This window comes from Equus quagga, chromosome 1 (assembly GCF_021613505.1).
Source record: "Equus quagga isolate Etosha38 chromosome 1, UCLA_HA_Equagga_1.0, whole genome shotgun sequence".
Taxonomy (NCBI): domain Eukaryota; kingdom Metazoa; phylum Chordata; class Mammalia; order Perissodactyla; family Equidae; genus Equus; species Equus quagga.
In genome coordinates, this window is record NC_060267.1 from 174690520 (window position 1) to 174708687 (window position 18168).

Sequence of the window (18168 nt, forward strand, 5' to 3'; positions counted from 1 at the left end):
GGAGAGTGAAACACTACATACAGGGAGACCTCAGCCCCTTCCCGCCTCGGCTTCCAGAATGAGGGCCAGCAGCCAACACCTCTCAGGTGGGGTATTGGAGGATCTCTCTGGGGAAGCTGAGCAGCCTAACAGAAAAAGTCTACAGATACTCACAGGTAGGGGCCCCAGGCTGTGCAGGATCGTCCTCCAGTGAAGCCCCTCAGTTGACAAGCTTCTTTCACTTTTGGTGTTACATTCTTAAACATGAACAAATAGTCAAAGACCATGTGTCACTTGAAAAAAAACCCTCCAAAATGACAGACAATGCCAAAACAAACAAAAGAAAGAAACTTGTAGAAAACAGGAACATTGCAAGGTGTAGAAGAGAACTTTTCTCTTTTTTCTTTTTTTTTGCTGAGGAAGATTCACCCTGTGCTAACATCCATTGCCAATCTTTCTCTTTTTCCACCATAGCATGGCCACTGACAGACGAGTGGTGTAGGTCCTTGCCCCGGAACTGAACTCAGGCTGCCAAAGCAGAGCGCACCGAACTTAACCACTAGGCCACCAAGGCTGGCCCAAGAATATTTTTTAAAACCTATAGTTAATATCTTTTGAGATTTAAGAGAAGGTATTACATCCATGAAACAAGAACAGCTGCTATGAAATAAAGAACATTCTGAGAAGACCAAGGACATTTGGAAATAAAAGATACATAAATATGTTTGCAGAACAACATGGATAAGTCTCAAAAACATTATGTTAAAAAAAAAGAGTCACACACAAAAGAATATCTACCATACAATTCGATTTACATGAAATCCAAGAGCAGACAGAAGTGATCTGCGGTGACAAAATCAGAAAGTGCTTGCCTGGGAAGCGAGGAGGAGAATAGACTAGAAAAGGGCACAAGGGAACTTGCTGGGTGGATGGAAATGTTCTATTTCTTGTTTGGGTGGTATTTACATGAGTATATTCAATTGTTAAAATTTATTGAACTAAATATCTAAGATCTGTGCACATTATTCTATGTTAATTGTATGTTAGTAAAAAAACATTTGCAGAAAGGAGATGTTCAAAAGAAGGGTTAAGCCTGTAGGTTTAGCCATCAATTTACAGGAAACACAAAGAACAGAGGAACATATAAAATGACACCACAGAGGGGCCGGCCCGGTGGCACAGTGGTAAAGTGCGCATGTTCTGCTTCAGCGGCCGGGGGTTCACCGGTTCGGATCCAGGGTGCGGACATGGCACCGCTTGTCAAGCCGTGCTGTGGTAGGCGTTCCACATATAAAGTAGAGGAAGATGGGCACAATGTTAGCTCAGAGCCAGTCTTCCTCAGCAAGAAGAGGAGGATTGGCAGCAGTTAGCTCAGGGCTAATCTTCCTAATAAATAAAATGACACCACAGGGATGCAGTCAACAAACTTTGACTGTGGGAAACTCTACAGTTTAGCCAATTTTTTCCAAAAAATAAAAGCTTGCAGAGGAGGAACTTACATATTCACAGAGATTTAAGAGACATGTCAGTCAATCACATGGCATGAAGCCTGTGTGGATCCAAATTTAAACAAACTGTCTAGAGGAAAGGTTTATAGGACAATTGAAAAAGTGTAAACACGTGCAGATATTTGATAATATTAAAGAATTGTTATTTTTAAAGTGAGATAATGGTAATGTTTTGATTTTGTTTGCTGGTTTTGAGTGACTTTATCTTTTAGAGATTTGTAGTGAAATGCAAATGATACGATGTCTAAGGATAGTGTGGGGCAATGGGCGGCGCTGGGGACACGGATGAAACAAGGCTGGCGTGTGTTGATGATTGTTGAAGCTGCGTGTAGCGTTCCCTGGGTTTACTATTCTAGTCTCTCTTCTTTTTTATATGTTTGAAATTTCCCATAATAAAACACTTTTAAAAAAAAAATAAAAGAGTTGGAAGGAAAAATACAGGAAGTCTCTCAGAAAAAGAATGATAAAAGACAAAGAGATGGAAAATAGGAGCACAAGATAAGAAATGTAAAGGATAAATTCAGGATTCTCAAAAACAGAGAGGAAAGAAAACGGAAGGGAGAAAATGATCAAAGAAATGAGAAAATTTCCCAGTGCCGATAGCTGCTGGTTTCTGGATTGAGAGGCCAGTAAGTAGCCAGCACTGTGGAAGAAAGAGCCCCACGCAAAGTCCCTCCTGGAGAGATTTCATAAGGTTGCTTTCCTGGGCCGCAGACCTGAGCCCTCACACACATTCTTATAGTCCTCCACTGCCTCCTTCTCTCTCGGACGGCGCCCTGTGGGCACCACTTCTAGGCTGGCTTGCTCCCGCACTTTCAGAATTGGTTGAAATATCACACTGTGGGATGCGGAACCTGGTTTCCAGGAGCTGCTGAGGGTCTGGATGCCGTATCTGGAAATATAGACAAGTTAGCTTTGGGGTAATCTTGACTAATGGAAATGGGAGATGGGAGGCAGCTAGGCAGCTAGATTCGCCCCAGCTGCTCTCTCCTCTGGTTCCTCCTTGTGACCCTTCCCGAAGAGTCTCTTGTGCCTGGCATCACCCCCACTTCCCTCACTCCTTTTTCCCTCAACATTCTATAACAAAAACTTTCAAATATACAGGAAAGTTGAAAGAATTTCACAGTGGGCACCTGTATATCCACTACCTAGAGTTGACATTGACATTTTAATCAGTTTTATTGAGATATAATTTAAATACCAGAAAATTGACCCATTTAAAGTGTACAATTCAGTAGTTTTCACTATATTCACAGAGACATGCAAACATTATCACAATTTTAGAATATTTTATTCACTCGCAAAAGAAACCGCATACCCTTTAGCGGTCACTTCCATTCTGCCTCTCCCAGCCCTAAGCAACCTCAAATTTGCTTTCTGGCTCTGTGGAATTGCCTATTTTGGGCATTGCATATAAACGGAATCATACAATAAGTAGTCTTTTGTGACTGGCTTCTTTCACTCAGCATCATGTTTTCAGGGGTCATCTATGTTGTGGCGTGTATCAGCACTTCATTCCTTTTTATGGCCAAACACTCTTCCATTGTATATTATTAACGTTTTAGTAGATTCGCTTTATTGGGTGTCTGCTCCTCTATTCATCCCTCTATTGACCCATTAATCTGTCTTATATCTTTTGTGTATTTCCAGGTAAGCTCACTTCCCTTTTTGCCCACCTTCAGCACCTTTGCCTTGCACACCTCTCAAATAAAACTCACATCGTGTGGCCACCTGGGTGCACAGGAGGCTGGAGGTGGAGTACTCAGCCTTTGGCCTCCGTAGTAGAGGGATACAAGGGAAAAGGGAGTCTGGGGATGGACTTTTCTACCTTGGCATACAGCGTTTCTCAATCTCATCCCTGTCTGCCCCTCCAGTCTCCCCTCCCACTATTGCATCCCACAGATCTTAAATTCCAGAAATACCAAATTCTTTAAAGTTCCCGAACGCCCCACATTTTTTCTGACTCCATCTCTTGCACATGCTCATTACCTGGATAGTCTTCTCTATGAGACAGATTCTTCCCACATGTCTCAGCTCAGCCTTCGCTCTTCAGTGAACACACACACACCCCCCACTCTGGCCTCCCTGTGCTTGTTTAGCACTCCCATTCTGGCATTTATCCTACTTTACTGAATCAACCTTTTGACCTGTCTGTCTCCACCAGCCTATAAATCCTCAAGAGCAGGGTCCGGGCCTTACATGTTTTGGTGTCCCTAGAACTCACTGCAGGACGCAGCTCAATAAATATTTGTTGGATAGTGAACAGAAAACATCTCGTTACCATCTTTACTGTTGTTTTGTTGGGCATGCACTAAGTGAGGCCCTGTGGTCAGTACCTGGTTTGCAAACGAAGATGAGTAAGTCTATATCCTGGGTTTCCGAGGAGCCTACAGAACCCTTTTGTCTGGGCAGATGCAAAACCGGACAAGACATCAGGACAACAGATGTAAACCGGGACTGTCCCAGGCAAACCGGAACATATGGTCATCCAAATTATATACCAGGTTCTATGAAAACAGCAATGCCACACTGACTCATGCCCAGCCTGTCAGACCCCGGTCGCTTCCAGAATCTTCTTGCACAGACCAATTACTCTTCGTTGGGTCTTGAGTCATTTATTTTCTTCGTTGTTGTTATCCATGTAAAAATTATCCATGAAATTTAATATTCCTAAGGCATTACACACACTGTGCACATAAAAAACATATACTTAAGCAATTAGACAGAAAAAGATCACCTAATTAACAGCTAAAAACTCTTTCCAACCATTTTTGCTGTACTGAAATGCATATTTGTAAGCAATGTGTGAAACCCATTACATATATAAATTTGTAGTATTAACAATAAACTCTGGTCTATTGTCTTTACTTATGGGCATCTGGATGTTTCCAGCTTATGACCATTGTGAATAATGGAGCTATGACCATCTCGATATAGAGTCCTTTTTCTTTCTTTGGAATCCTTTCTTTGAGGTATATACTCCAAAGTTAAGTAACTGGTCCTTATTTTCTGTTGCTCCACGTCTTACTGCTCTCCTGGAAGTCTGAGGCAGTTTACAGAGCACAACCGTTTCTCACAACTCTACCAATAATTTATATTATCATTATCATTTTTATGTACTAATAGAAGCTTATTGTCACTCTAGGCTGTTCTCTTTGTTTGTATTTTTAATTGCTGCAGAGGGTATACATTATACTTTAACCAAAAGCAGCTTAATTTTTGTGAAAACATATTATGATGTAAGTTTATACTTGGTATGTTGTAGGTATTCATTAAATAGTTGTTAAATGAATGAGTGTATTAAAATCACACACAGTCAAAAAAGACAAATACTGCATGATTCCACTTATATGAGGTTCCTAGAGTAGTCAAATTCATAGAGACAAAAAGTAGAATGGTGGTTGCCAGGGCTGGGGAGCGGGGGCAATGGGGAGTTGTTGTTTAATGGGAACAGAGTTTCAGTCTTACAGGATGAAAAGAATTCTGGAGATTGGTTGCACAACAATGTGAATGCACTTAATTAAACTGTACTTAAACTGTACACTTAAAAATGATTACGATGGCAAATTTTATGTTATATATGTATTTTACATATATATATATATATATATATATTTTAACCCAGTGGTCATTTGGCATATATTGTCAGTAGAAGAGGGGCTGCAATATGTAGTCATGCGTGTTAAATGAAGTTTCACGTGGAGGCTTTCTAGATTAAAATGACAGTGTGCATTTTTGCAGGCAGAGATGTGTGATAGTAATATCATTACATAGCAAATAGAGTAAGCAACATCATAGACTAGATAATATTATGTGAACATCAATATTAGCAATAAAGTGCTCAACCTTTAAAAAATCGTGCATCTAATTAATCTGTGAATGAAATAGGCAGAGCTTAGGGAATCTTAGAGACATCCACTTGCACTTTTCACCTTAAAGATGAGGTGCTGAAACTAAGAGAGGCTGTGTGATTTTCCCACTTCGAGAGCAGCCACATCTGTCCCTTTTATAATGCGCTCCAGCCAAATCCTCTTTCTGTCTCATTGGCCAGAATGGATCACATGGCCTGCCCTGACTGCACCAGAGGCTGCTGGGAAAGCAGGGAATAGACTAAGTTAGATACATTGCCACCCCAAATAAATTCATATTGCCTTAACAAAGTAAGAAAAGGAGAATGGGTATTGAGTAGGCAATCAGCAGCATCTGTTACCCTCCCATTCATGTTTTTGATCTCTTTTGGTTTTTGTTTGGGGTGTTACAGGCTGGAACCAATGGCTATATGGCTCCTGAAATCCTGATGGAAAAAGTAAGCTATTCCTATCCTGTGGACTGGTTTGCAATGGGATGCAGTATTTATGAAATGGTTGCTGGACGAACACCGTTCAAAGATTACAAGGAAAAAGTCAGTAAAGAGGATTTAAAGCAAAGAACCCTGAAAGAGGAGGTCGCATTCCAACATGATAACTTCACAGAGGAAGCAAAAGATATCTGCCGACTCTTCTTGGCTAAGAAACCAGAGCAACGCTTAGGAAGCAGGTAAGCTTCTGGATAACGGAGGTGATTGGTGATGTTAGCATTGTCCACAGGGATTGGGAAAACACTTTGAGTCAGTGACAAAGCCTTGGGATTGAGTAGTAGTATTATTTTCCTATTATTATTTGCATATTATATGGTTTGGTATTTCCAGTGCTTTCAAACACTATGAGCACTTGATACGGAAAATCCTCCAGGATACATTTTAAAACGAAATACTGAGGCGCAAAACAGCATTCATAAAAAAGAAGAAAAAGAAGATACAATTCAAATAGTTGCATAGAATATTTCCAGCAGAGTATACAAGGCGTATATAGGATTAGCTGCCTCTAATAAAAGGAAATTGGGAGCTAGTGACAGGAATGCAAAGGAGGATTTTCACTAGAGAACCTTAGTATCTTTTGAATTTTGAACGTATTGAATAAATTACGTACTCGACAATGAATAAAATTAAAACTTAAAATAAAAACCATCAGTACTGATAGTCATAGCTCTGGAAAATTCTGCCTCTTTTAAACGTCTCTGTAAAATATCAGTCAGCAGATATTTAGAAAGTACATATGGTGCTGTCAGCTATGTTAAGTATGGTTGAAATTCGTTTTGAGGAAAGTCAAGTTTTATTGCTTACAATGGATTAATAAGATCAAGATATTTTAGAAGAAAAAAATAAGTGAAAGATGACCTGTGAAAAGATCTTTGGCTGTGGGTGACTGTGTCACGGAAGAAAACCAAGGGTTTTAGAGTCACAGATTAGAATCACATCCCAGCTCTGCTATGTACTGGTCATTTTACCTCAAGCAACTGAATTACTTTTTCTGAGTCTCAATATCCTCATATATAAAATGGGGGGGCAGGAAGGGGTGATGGTTAATTTTATGTGTCAACTTGACTAGGCCACAGTACTCAGATATTTGATCAAACATTCTAGATGTTTCTGTACTGGTGCTTTTTAGGTGAGATTAACGTATAAATGAGTAGGCTTTGAGTAAAGCAGGTTATTCTTCATAATGTGGATGGGCTTCATCCAGTCAGTTGAAGGCCTTGGTAGAAAAAGACTGGCCACCCTGGGTGAAGAGGGAATTCTCCAGCAAACCGCCTTTGGACTTGAACTGCAACTCTTCCCTGGGTCTCCAGCCTTACAGCCTACCTTGCAGATTTGGACATGCCAAGCCTCCAGAATCGCATGAGCCAATTCCTTAAAATAAACCTCTCCCTCTCTCTCCCTCTCTCTCCCTCTCCCCCTCTCTCTCTCTCTCATATACGTACACAGATATTGTCAGGGAGGAGAAATTTTCCTTCTACCTCCTTATGTTTAGGGATGGAGGCCTGCAAATTGAAGTGACAAAAGACACATTAGCAAGAAAAAAAAGACAGATTTTTAATTCATATACATACACAGGAGTTCACAGAAAAATGTGACCAGGAGGTGGTTAGAATTGGGGGCTTATATACCACTTTAATAGGGGAGCGGGGGGAGGGCACTTACAGGAAAACAAATGACTTCTCAGAAATGGTGCAGGGAAGGGCCCTCACAGGAGAACAAATGACTTTTAGGAAAGATAAATGGGCCCTCAGGAGAGTAGATGGGAAAATATGATAGTTTTGTCACAATGTCTATTTGGGCGTGGTGCTGATTTCTGTCACTGGTGATAAGAGTCAGTCTTCCCTGGTTCCAAACCTCTCAACTCAGTGAAACTCCCAGGGGGAGGATTTATGAATTGAGTTCTTCGGGGAAGCTCTGCTTTTAGGCAGATAAGGGGAGTTCAAAACCTGCGTCTGTTGATGCTCAAATGCCTTCAGCTCAAAATAATATTTATGCCACCGTGGTACAGCCTGGAGCCCTTCAACATCCTGTGGTCCTGTTTCTCCAGGGAGCCCTGACTAATTCAGTGGGATATTTTGAGGTTTAGATGTAACGTATGTAAGGTTAGATATAATGTGTGTTAGGAATCATTGAATAAATGATAGCAAATATTATTACTTTGTTTTAAGGGAGATAGATAATATTTTGACTAAACTATGAGCTTGAATGTCTTGAATTACTTGAATTGAATTTTCAGAATCTAAAAATCTATACAAACATGAAAGCTACAACCAGAGAGTAAGATGACTGGTTTTCAATATGACACTAGAACTGAGCCACCAAATGACTCTGAATCTTCCAAGCAGTTGCCAGTGAAGGATCTAGAACAGGGCTACCTTAGCTCAAAATGTTCGAGTATGGAAGCAAGCTTTTAAGTTTTGACCTGATTTTTTAAAATAGTGAATCAAAGTCCACTTGTAATAACTTTCCAAGCATGACAGATAACCAAACTAACAATGAGTATTTTGAAATTAGCTGGAACTCTACATTATGTGAAGTAAAATGTGAAACTGATTTTCCTGTGTAGATTCCAACGTTGTTGTGTTAGTATGGTCAGAATAGGTCATGTTATGATAACAAGCAAATCCCAAAGTCTCATTGGCTTAAAACAAAAGGATTATATCTCATTCACACAAAATCTGTTATGGCTCCAGCGGCTCTCCAAGTTCTCTCTCTTCTGAGCAGTGACTCAGAGATCTGGGCTGCTTCCCTCTTACGGCTCCATTGGCTTCCAGCTGCTGTGGCAAGAGAAGAGAGAGCTCAGAGAACTAGGGAGCTCTGTATTACCTCAGCCAGGAAGTGACCCACTTCCCACATCACCCCACACACACTTCTGCTGTCCAGAATGAGTCCTTCGGCCCTGCCCAGGGTTGAAGGGGCTGGCTGGTGACATCCTCTGTGTGCCCAGGAAGGAGAGGAGAACCAGCTCTGGTACCACTGACCATCTTACCGACCTGGTTATCAAGGGCAGGGAGCATCAGAGAGAAAACCAACAGTGACAGAGGCAGTGGGGGAAGTGAACAGCCTCCTTAGATAACTTCCCTGAAGGGGACACCACCCACTTGGTGCGTTTGATTGAAAATCTATTTCAATACTTTGTAAGCACACTTTGGGTCTGTCAAATGAAATACTGACGAACTTCTTCAGGAAAATGCCACCTTAAGGCACTGGATCATTGCTTGAAGCCGCTCCATCAAGCAGAACCTTTTTATAAAGCATCTGTTGTTGTGACTGTTTTGAATAAAACTGTTTACAACATTAAAGAAAAGGCATATAAAAAACAGCTGTTCAGTGAAAGAGAAAACCTTCCAAGGTTTTCATTTCAGCTCTTTGTATTTTTAAAAACTTCATTCAAATAAGATAACGTTTGATTAATGTATCGGGTGTCCTCCAAAGCCGAACAAATAACTAAACAGGACTTTACACAGCAGAGGTCAACTGCCACCACCCCCCCACCACCACCACCACCGCCCCCCCACAGCTCCCCACCCCGCCCCTTGCATTTACAAGCATTTGAAATAAGTTAAAACCCTTCTCCTTCTTTTGACCTCACTGAAGAGGATTTCCTCCTTTGCCCTTGTGGGTCTGTGAGTTAATTTTGCGGAGCAGCCAAAAGCTTTTCTGAGCATCTCACAGGGGCTCCAGATAGGGTCAACTATGGTGTTTTCTAATAAAATAAAAGATGAAGACCACTTAAGTGTTTTTGCCGGTTTTATTCTGATCAGTCAACACAGCAGAACAAAAGCAAATGAACCATAAATGTCTCTGACTTAAGTGCTTCTCTGACACGCAATTTCAAGCCAATACCCACTATTCTTGGCCAACCAAATGCCACATTGTGGTCTTCATGAATGGGTAGGTGGTATCTTTTCTTCATGAAGTGTTATAAGAAATGCCATTATAACCTCTGTGTAGGATTCAGTGACACAAGAGCCTCTGTTAATGCTCAGAAATGCATTCCACTCCAAGCAGGAGAAAACTTCCTGCAGCTGCCTATTTGGCTCTTACAAAAGAGGCTGCCTCCGTCGATAGCCATTTGTCCAAAGTGCACTGCATGATTATGGCCCAAAGAGCCCTGCTAGGGAGAGATTCGAGAGTAAAATACTCTTCGTGCTATTTCTAATTACAGAGCTGAGGTGAGAGTCATTAGCGTAAAAGATCTAAGTGATCAGCTTTGCGGTGGCCCGGACACAAGAGTAAAAGGAATGGAGGTTGGAAAGCCTAGTCTTTTGTTGTTAGCATCAGCAGCCGCAGACATTTATTGGAAAAGGGCGTAAGGCATGGGTCCTGCCCTCCAGGAACTTCTCGTTGGCGGTATTGGGAACACAAAGAAAACCTCAGGGTGGCCCATGGTTCCCTTGTCCTTTGTAACTAGTTGCAAAAGGGCTGTAGTCGGCCATCTCTGATGGACAAGCCAAGGCCATTCGGGCCTGGTTGCTTGAGATGTTGCTTGAGACGTTCCTGCTGAAGTAAAGACTGGCCTGGCAAGTTTCCCGAGGTTCCCAAGCCCCTGGGCACTCTCCCTTGTTACAGCTACTCAGACTGAATTGAAGGTGCCCTCTTGACCTCTGGGACAGAGTGTGCATGCCTGCCTGCAGCTATCCAGCTGGTTCAAGCTCCTTCCTTGTGGCACCTGGTCCCATTCCAGCTTGTTTGTTCTCTTTGAGATACATAGGCCCAGGGTTTATTCTTGATTCTGCTTGGTTGGAATTCTAGCTCTATCCTTGTTCTGCCATGTTTAAAATCTATCTGATACCTTGAAAATGATGAATGTTGCTGGGTAAATAATACCTCAATAAACCAAACTTCAAAAATCCATCCATGAAGCTTCAATTTATCTCAGTAACCCTCCCTCAAGGCTCTTACTCTGCGTAACATAAACGACACAGACATTGGTCAGCAGGTTCTAATAGATGGCAGCCTTGCATTTTGCCTTTACTGATGGAGATCTGGTGGCTTTTGGAAGAAAAGAGACACTTTGTAGTATCTCACGATGCAACTCTCTCCATACCTGTCTTTTCAGTTGGGTCGTGATGGGAAAAGTCCAAGGAGTCCTGGATGGGTCTTTCTGCATGGGGGTAGATCTAAATCACAGAACAGGGCCGGCCCGGTGGCGCAGCAGTTAAGTTCGCACGTTCTGCTTCGGCGGCCTGGGGTTCGCCGAGTCGGATCCCGGGTGCGGACATGGCACCGCTTGGCAAAAGCCATGCTGTGGTAGGTGTCCCACATAGAAAGTAGAGGAAGATGGGCATGGATGTTAGCTCGGGGCCACTCTTCCTCAGCAAAAAGAGGAGGATTGGCAGCAGTTAGCTCAGGGCTAATCTTCCTCAAAAAATAAATAAATAAATAAATAAATAAATAAATCACAGAACACCACCAGGGAATTAGCCGAATGTCAGATGCCTCCAAGTGAATTTTTTTCCATAATAACACTTAATTATAATTTTTCCTTTGAAAACTTCACCTGTATTTTCTGGCTTTCTCAGTTGCACAGCCATTTATAAATGCAGAAGCAAGTAAAGAGGTTAAAAAGAAGTTTAAAATACAATTAAAAGACAGGGCTGTTGTGATGGTTAAATGTGATAACATAAATGAAGAGCTTAATGTTGTGTTAGCTGAGAGTAAGCTCTGAATAAATGTTAGTTCTTCTCATTGTTCTTATTCGGAATGTCATTGTTGTGTTTGGAGTCTGGTCACCTTGTTGGGCAGAGTCTGCTGTGGTTATCATCTTACATGGCGGGGACTTTCTGAAGGAGATGTATCAGGGAAGTCTTCAGTCCTTTTCAGAAAGCTTTTTGGTAACTGGAATGGAAAATGTGAAAGGAAAGACCATGAATGTGATTAATTTTTATTAAGGTTGATTTATGACAGAAACTGACTCCTTCCAAAAGGAAGACATTTCATAGTCAGACCAGCATATCTATTCATGTAAAAGAAAAAGAAAAAAATCATTTGAATCTGGTGCCACAAAACAGCCCCCTTTTTATTTCTTTAAAACCTGGGCTTAAGAGGAAGCAAGAGAAGTGCATGGTGGCCACCCCTGCTATGGTCCCCAAAGATCCTCACCTCTTGGCATCCACACCCTCGTGTAATCCCTTTGTCTTAAGGATGAGCTGGACTTGTTGACTTGCTTCTAACAAATAGAATACGGCAGAAGCAGTGAGATGTCATTTCCAGTGTTACGTAATAAAAAGACTGTGCCTTCCATCTTGGGCTCTCTTCCTCTCCCTCTCTCTCGTCATTTGCTCTGGGGAAAGCCAGGTGCAACAAGGCAGCCCTGTGGAGAGGCTCACGTGGTGAGGGATGGAGGCTTGCAGTAACCACAAGTGAGCTTGGAAGAAGATTCCCTCCCCCTCAACACAAAGCTTCAGCAGAGATCACAGCTCTGGGCAACAGCTTTACAGCAACCTCATGAGATACCTTGAGCCAGAGGCACCCAGTAAAGCGTGTCTAGATTCCTGATCCACAGAAACTGTGAGATAATAAATGTTTGTTGTTTTAGCCACTAAATGTTAGGGCAATTTGTTACATAGCAATAGATAACTTATATAAGAGGTTACAAAGTTGGGAACATACACTTTTCCCCTTATTCTAAGGTAAATATCAGAATAATTTCTAGCATAAGGAAGGAGGGCTTGAGAACAAATAACTATAGTCTTGAGCACTGAATGTGTGCTTATTGATGCCTCTAAAAATTACTAATGGATTTTTTTTTTAAGTCTTTAAAGACTATGGTGGGGGCCAGCCTGGTGGCATAGTGGTTAAGTTCACACGCTCTGCTTCAGCAGCCCAGGGTTTGCAGGTTTGACTCCCAGGTGCGGACCTACAGACTGCTCATCAAGCTATGCTATGGTGGCATCCCACAAACAAAATAGAGGAAGATTGGCACAGATGTTAGCTCAGTGACAATCTTCTTCAAGCAAAAAGAGGAAGATTGGCAACAGATGTCAGCTCAGGGCCAATCTTCCTCACCCAAAAAAAAAGAGACTATTGTGGCAATCGGAGGAGGGGGGTGGGACTCCTAAAAACCATGTCATATGAAGAGTGAGGAGATATGAGTGCTAGCTTTTAAAATGTGAATGGTGGTCATGTGGGAAGAGACATGCTTCACTTGTTCTGTGTGACCCTGAAGGACAGAGCAAGAGTCAATGACTGGAAGGTGCAGGCAAGCAGATTCTGGCCCCACTGAATTTTCCTGATGTTTCCATGAAACACCAAGAATAAAAGTCATGTCAATCACTTGACTCTTTGAAAATTACATCTGCCTGTGAAGGCTGTCGACAAACAGTGAAATGCTACTGTCTGTGTATGGTGGAATTGTGGGGAATTTTTAAAGTTATTATTTTTCAAAATTATTCTTTATGTTATATTGTCTTTGCAATTAAATGAAATGTATTATAGGAAAAGGACGCTACACACTTTGTATTGTTAGAACATTTCCTATTTGGGTTTGTTATTGTGTCTCAGGCTGACCATCTGCTTTCTTCACAGAGAAAAGTCCGATGATCCTAGGAAACACCCTTTCTTCAAAACCATCAACTTTCCTCGCCTGGAAGCCGGCCTAGTTGAACCCCCATTTGTGCCAGACCCTTCAGTGGTTTATGCCAAAGACATCGATGAAATTGATGATTTCTCTGAGGTTCGGGGGGTCGAATTTGATGACAAAGATAAGACATTCTTCCAAAGATTTGCAACAGGTGCTGTCCCCATAGCATGGCAGGAGGAGATTATAGAAACGGGACTGTTTGAAGAATTGAACGACCCCAACAGGCCCGCATGTTGTCAGGAGGGCAATTCATCCAAGTCTGGTGTGTGTTTGTTATTATAAATTGTTCTCTCTATCAGATGGGCAACAGGAGTCTCAGCTGACATAATCTTTGACTGTTCCTAAGACATGAAAATCTGTTGAGTGAGGACTGATCAATCAGGAGGGGCATTTCAACCTGGAGCAGTTCAAAGGACAGGCGAGCTCACTGGGAAATGCTTTCTCTCCCTTCCTCCCTCTTTCTTTTCTTTCTTTCTTTTTCTTCCTTCCTTCCTTCCCTCTTTCTTTCTTTTTCTCTTTCTTTCTGACTAAAGTCTCAGTTTCACTGAGGGCTGGGGAAAGGAACACTCAGGGTTGTTTTGATAAACTAAAAGCATGAGGCCTCCACCATCATGTCTCTGAAAATTACGCAAAGTCCTAGGAACTGAGAATGGAACTTTGTGGTGTACTCAGAAAATGACCATTTGCAATTCTTAGTAAATAATCGTGTTAGTTTTTCTTTGTTTATATCCTTTCTTCCCTTCATCTTTCATTATTTCTTCTGCTTCTGTACTTATAAAAAGAATTTTGAAGCTGGAGATAAATGTTCCTGATATCCTCCCCCTAAAAAGGAGTGAATTGTAATATTTTGGCAATATTTCAGATAACAGAATAATTTTTAATGTAATGAAAGTCTGTTTTTCATTTTTTTGAAATAATTTACATTATAATGTGAAAGCGTTTTAAATGTAAATATACATGAGGTCTGCAAATTAGAGTATTCCATAAGTTCAGTCCTTTAAGTAATATGTTACAAGTTTCTTACACCAGCAATTCCCTATGCCATCAGTTCCCAAACTTTGCTGGACGTTGAAATCACCTAAGGATCTTTAAAAAAATACTAATGTGTGACTCCCACCCCCAGATTTTTTTTAAAGATTTTATTTTCTTTTTTCCTTTTTCTCCCCAAAGCCCCCCGGTACATAGTTGTGTATTTTTTTTAGTTGTGGGTCTTTCTAGTTGTGGCATGTGGGATGTCGCCTCAGCACGGCCTGATGAGGAGTGCCATGTCCACGCCCGGGATCCAAACCGGCAAAACCCTGGGCCACCAAAGCGGAGCCCGCGAACTTAACCACTGGGCCTCAGGGCCGGCCAGCCCCCTCCCACTCCCAGATTTAATTGGTCTTGTGCACAGCCTGGGCATCTCGAGTTTCAAGAGCTCTCGGGTGATTCTCGTGTTCAGAAAAATTTGGGAACCACAGCCACGTAGATTTAAAGGTGATTGCCTATGGCTCCAATTATACATTTTGACAGCAACTTTCCATATACCCAAAAACATGTAATTTTGGCAATTTCAGTGTAAATGAAACTGAAGATAATCTGTATTCATCTTGTACATTTTCTTACCTTTACACACTTTAGTTCCTCATATATATCTTGAGAGGTAGATCTCTGGGCTGTTTCAAGACCTGAGGGAGAAATACGGGGTTAGAAACTAATTTGAACAAACGGTGACCTCATTTAAAGTGGGTGCCCAGCCAGCACTTTATTGTAGAATTAGCACATCTCAAAAGCACAGCCGAAGTGAGAATTCTAAGGCTATAAAAGATATTTTGGACACAAATATAAACCTGGGGTGATTATATTAAAATAATATATATATATGTATGTATGTATGCATAAGGAAATCTCACTTGTCCCAGTGGTGAGAATCCTGACTGAAGTTGTTTTAAAAGTTTTGTCCCTTGAGCAAGGGATCCAAGAGTTGTAAAAATAGTAAGCAAAAATATTTTGGTTTACTGAATCTAGCTAATAGCAATCCTCAACTACAAGACGGCGTTAACCGTATCTGGACTGAGTAGGAAGAAATCCTCTTGGAGCTGAGTCTTGGGGGCTGCACATTCCACTCACCCTCCTGCTCCTCCATCCTCAGCGAGCTCCCTGAAGCTCCGCATCCCACCCTGGAGACACTGCCGAGTCCTGAGTCACCGAGGCAGGAGACAGGTGTGTCCAGCAGATTGTTTTTTCCTAAGGCAAGAAAGTGGATTAAAATTTGTTAAATTTATGACAAGTCTACTTTAACAAAAAACTAACAGTTAACAGAAATCCAATTAGCCAGAGCATTCCAAGAGTAGAGGTCTCAGAATTTAGCTTTACACACATTAGACGTTTAAAAGTAATATCTTATTAACTTGGTTCCTTCATGTGAGTATCTACTGCTTTCAATAGCTTGAAATACAAATCTGTGTTTTCATTTCTTAGAACTAAGTCAGGAAAATAACTGAATGAGATACGTATGTTCACACAATCATCAAGTAAGCATGTGCTGAGCTCTAACGATACCCTGAGCCCATACTGGGAAGTATCGGGGACGCCGTAGAGAAATAAGACAAACCACCTAAGAAAAGCCGTGTGGTGTGGTGTGTGCAGAAGGCAGACTCCTGTTGTTATTATCCACATTTTAAATGAGGAAACTGAGGCTCATAGAGGTTTTGGAGCCTGTCCAAGTTCAGAAAGCTTTGCAGGGTTGTTGTGAAGACTAGAAATAACGTGTATGAAGCATCTAGTACGTGACATGTAGGGGCATAATAAATTCAAGACCGTGGTCAGTAAGTAGCAGCAAGTCCATCAATTCTAAGTCAGGGCACAAAACTATTAAGGGCTGATCCCAGCCATGTTAATTAAAAGTTCCAGAGGAGGTGAGAGAAGGAAGAGGGCTAGTCCCAGGGAGTGGCTGAGAAGGAAGGTTTTCATGCACAATGAAAGAAAAATCTGATTAGAATAAGTGGAGTTGTTGGGATGCATCCTAGGCTTCATCCTCCTCATATGCCAGGTGGGAGACCCACCTGGGCCAAGTCAGAGTGAGGGACGCTCATCTGGATAAGGGCAGGGCACAGTGAGGGACAGAGCTGATTGGGGAGGTTAAAGGTTGGCGAGAAATAAGCAAATGCAAATGGTTGTAGATGGGATTCAAGGAAAGACTTAAATAAGATGCAACCAGATGTCTCATCAAAAGAAGAAAGTGTGTTTTGAAAAGGGATGATGCTGACTTATTTTTAAAAAGTTAAAATGAGCTTATGTTTTTATAGGAAAATTCTAAAAACGTAATGAGACATCAGGAGAAACAAAAACATCTATGAGTGAAATATTCAGACAAGGAAGAACTCAGGAAAAGTCATGAGGAAGATTAGCCCCGAGCTAACTACTGCCAATCCTCCTCTTTTTGCTGAGGAAGACTGGCCCTGAGCTCACATCCATGCCCATCTTCCTCTACTTTCCATGTGGGACACCTACCACAGCATGGCTTGGCCAAGTGGTGCCATGTCTGCACCCAGGATTCGAACCTGTGAACTCCGGGCCGCCAAAGTGGAACGTGTGCACTTAACCGCTGCACCACCAGCCGGGCCAGGGAGAAGTCATTTTCATTCTTCCTATTTGTCAGGGATTATTTGAAATGTTTGTTTCCTAAAGGAGATGGATTTGATACACTGCTTGAAGGGATTTAGAACTGCAAAGCAGAAGGTATGGATGGTGTTTTCATAGGAAATAGTGAATTACTGATTTTAAGATTGCCAGCCACACAGAGTTAAAAAATATTCTCGTTTATTTTGAATATCAAATTTAAGATGTTTCTCATTGAGGTGACCAGGCATGAATGTGAAATAATTCAATAATTTAAACTTTGCTTCTTAAGAATGGCGTTTCAGGGACTGGCCCCGTGGCCCAGTGGTTGAGTTTGCACGCTCCACTTCCTCAGCCCGGCGTTTTGCTGGTTCGGATCCTAGGTGCAGACATGGCACCACTCATCAAGCCACGTTGAGGCAGTGTCCCACATAGTACAGCCAGAGGCTCTCACAACTAAAATATACAACTATATACCAGGGGGCTTTGGGGAGCACAAAAAAAAAAGAAGATTGGCAACAGATGTTAGCTCAGGTGCCAATCTTTAAAAAAAAAGAATGGCATTTCATATCATAAGAATCTACCAAATCAACTTTTAAAGATCATTATATTGTATGTATCATTAGGGCAGTTTATTAATAAGACAACTTACTTAAATTGTTTGGACAATAAAAGATGATGAAAACCAATTAATGAAGATACATAACTCTTGCTTCTTAAATGGTTGTTCTTGGCAGTTATAAGCCTCAAAAAAAGAAAAAAAATGATACAAGGAAAAAAATAGATGCATGAAATATTTTTTTGCCTGGAAGACTTCACCATATTAGCCATTTTGATTATCGAAACGTTAAAAAGAAAAGATCATCCAGACAGAAAATCAACAAGGAAATTATAGAATTAAATGAAAAATTAGATCAGATGGACCTAATAGATATATATAGGACACTTCATCCAAAAACAGCAGGTTACACATTCTTCTCAAGCATGCATGGAACATTCTCAAGGATAGACCATATCTTGGGAAACAAAGCAAGCATCAATAAGTTCAAGAGGGTTGAAATAATATCAAGCATCTTTTCTGATCATAATGCTATGAAACCAGAAATCAACTACAAGAATAAAGCTGGAAAAGGGCCAAA

The 18168-nt window shown here is 41.3% G+C and overlaps 1 protein-coding gene across 1 annotated transcript in view; it reads left to right on the plus strand.

Moving 5' to 3' along the window:
- Nucleotides 1-13711, plus strand: part of GRK7 (G protein-coupled receptor kinase 7) — a 30303-nt gene extending 16592 nt beyond the window's left edge. Inside the window, exons 3-4 of the mRNA XM_046652909.1 lie at nucleotides 5749-6023; nucleotides 13375-13711. Of these exons, the coding sequence (XP_046508865.1) occupies nucleotides 5749-6023; nucleotides 13375-13711 (612 nt within the window). The remainder of the gene's footprint in view (nucleotides 1-5748; nucleotides 6024-13374) is intronic.
- The last annotated feature ends 4457 nt before the right edge of the window (nucleotides 13712-18168 follow it).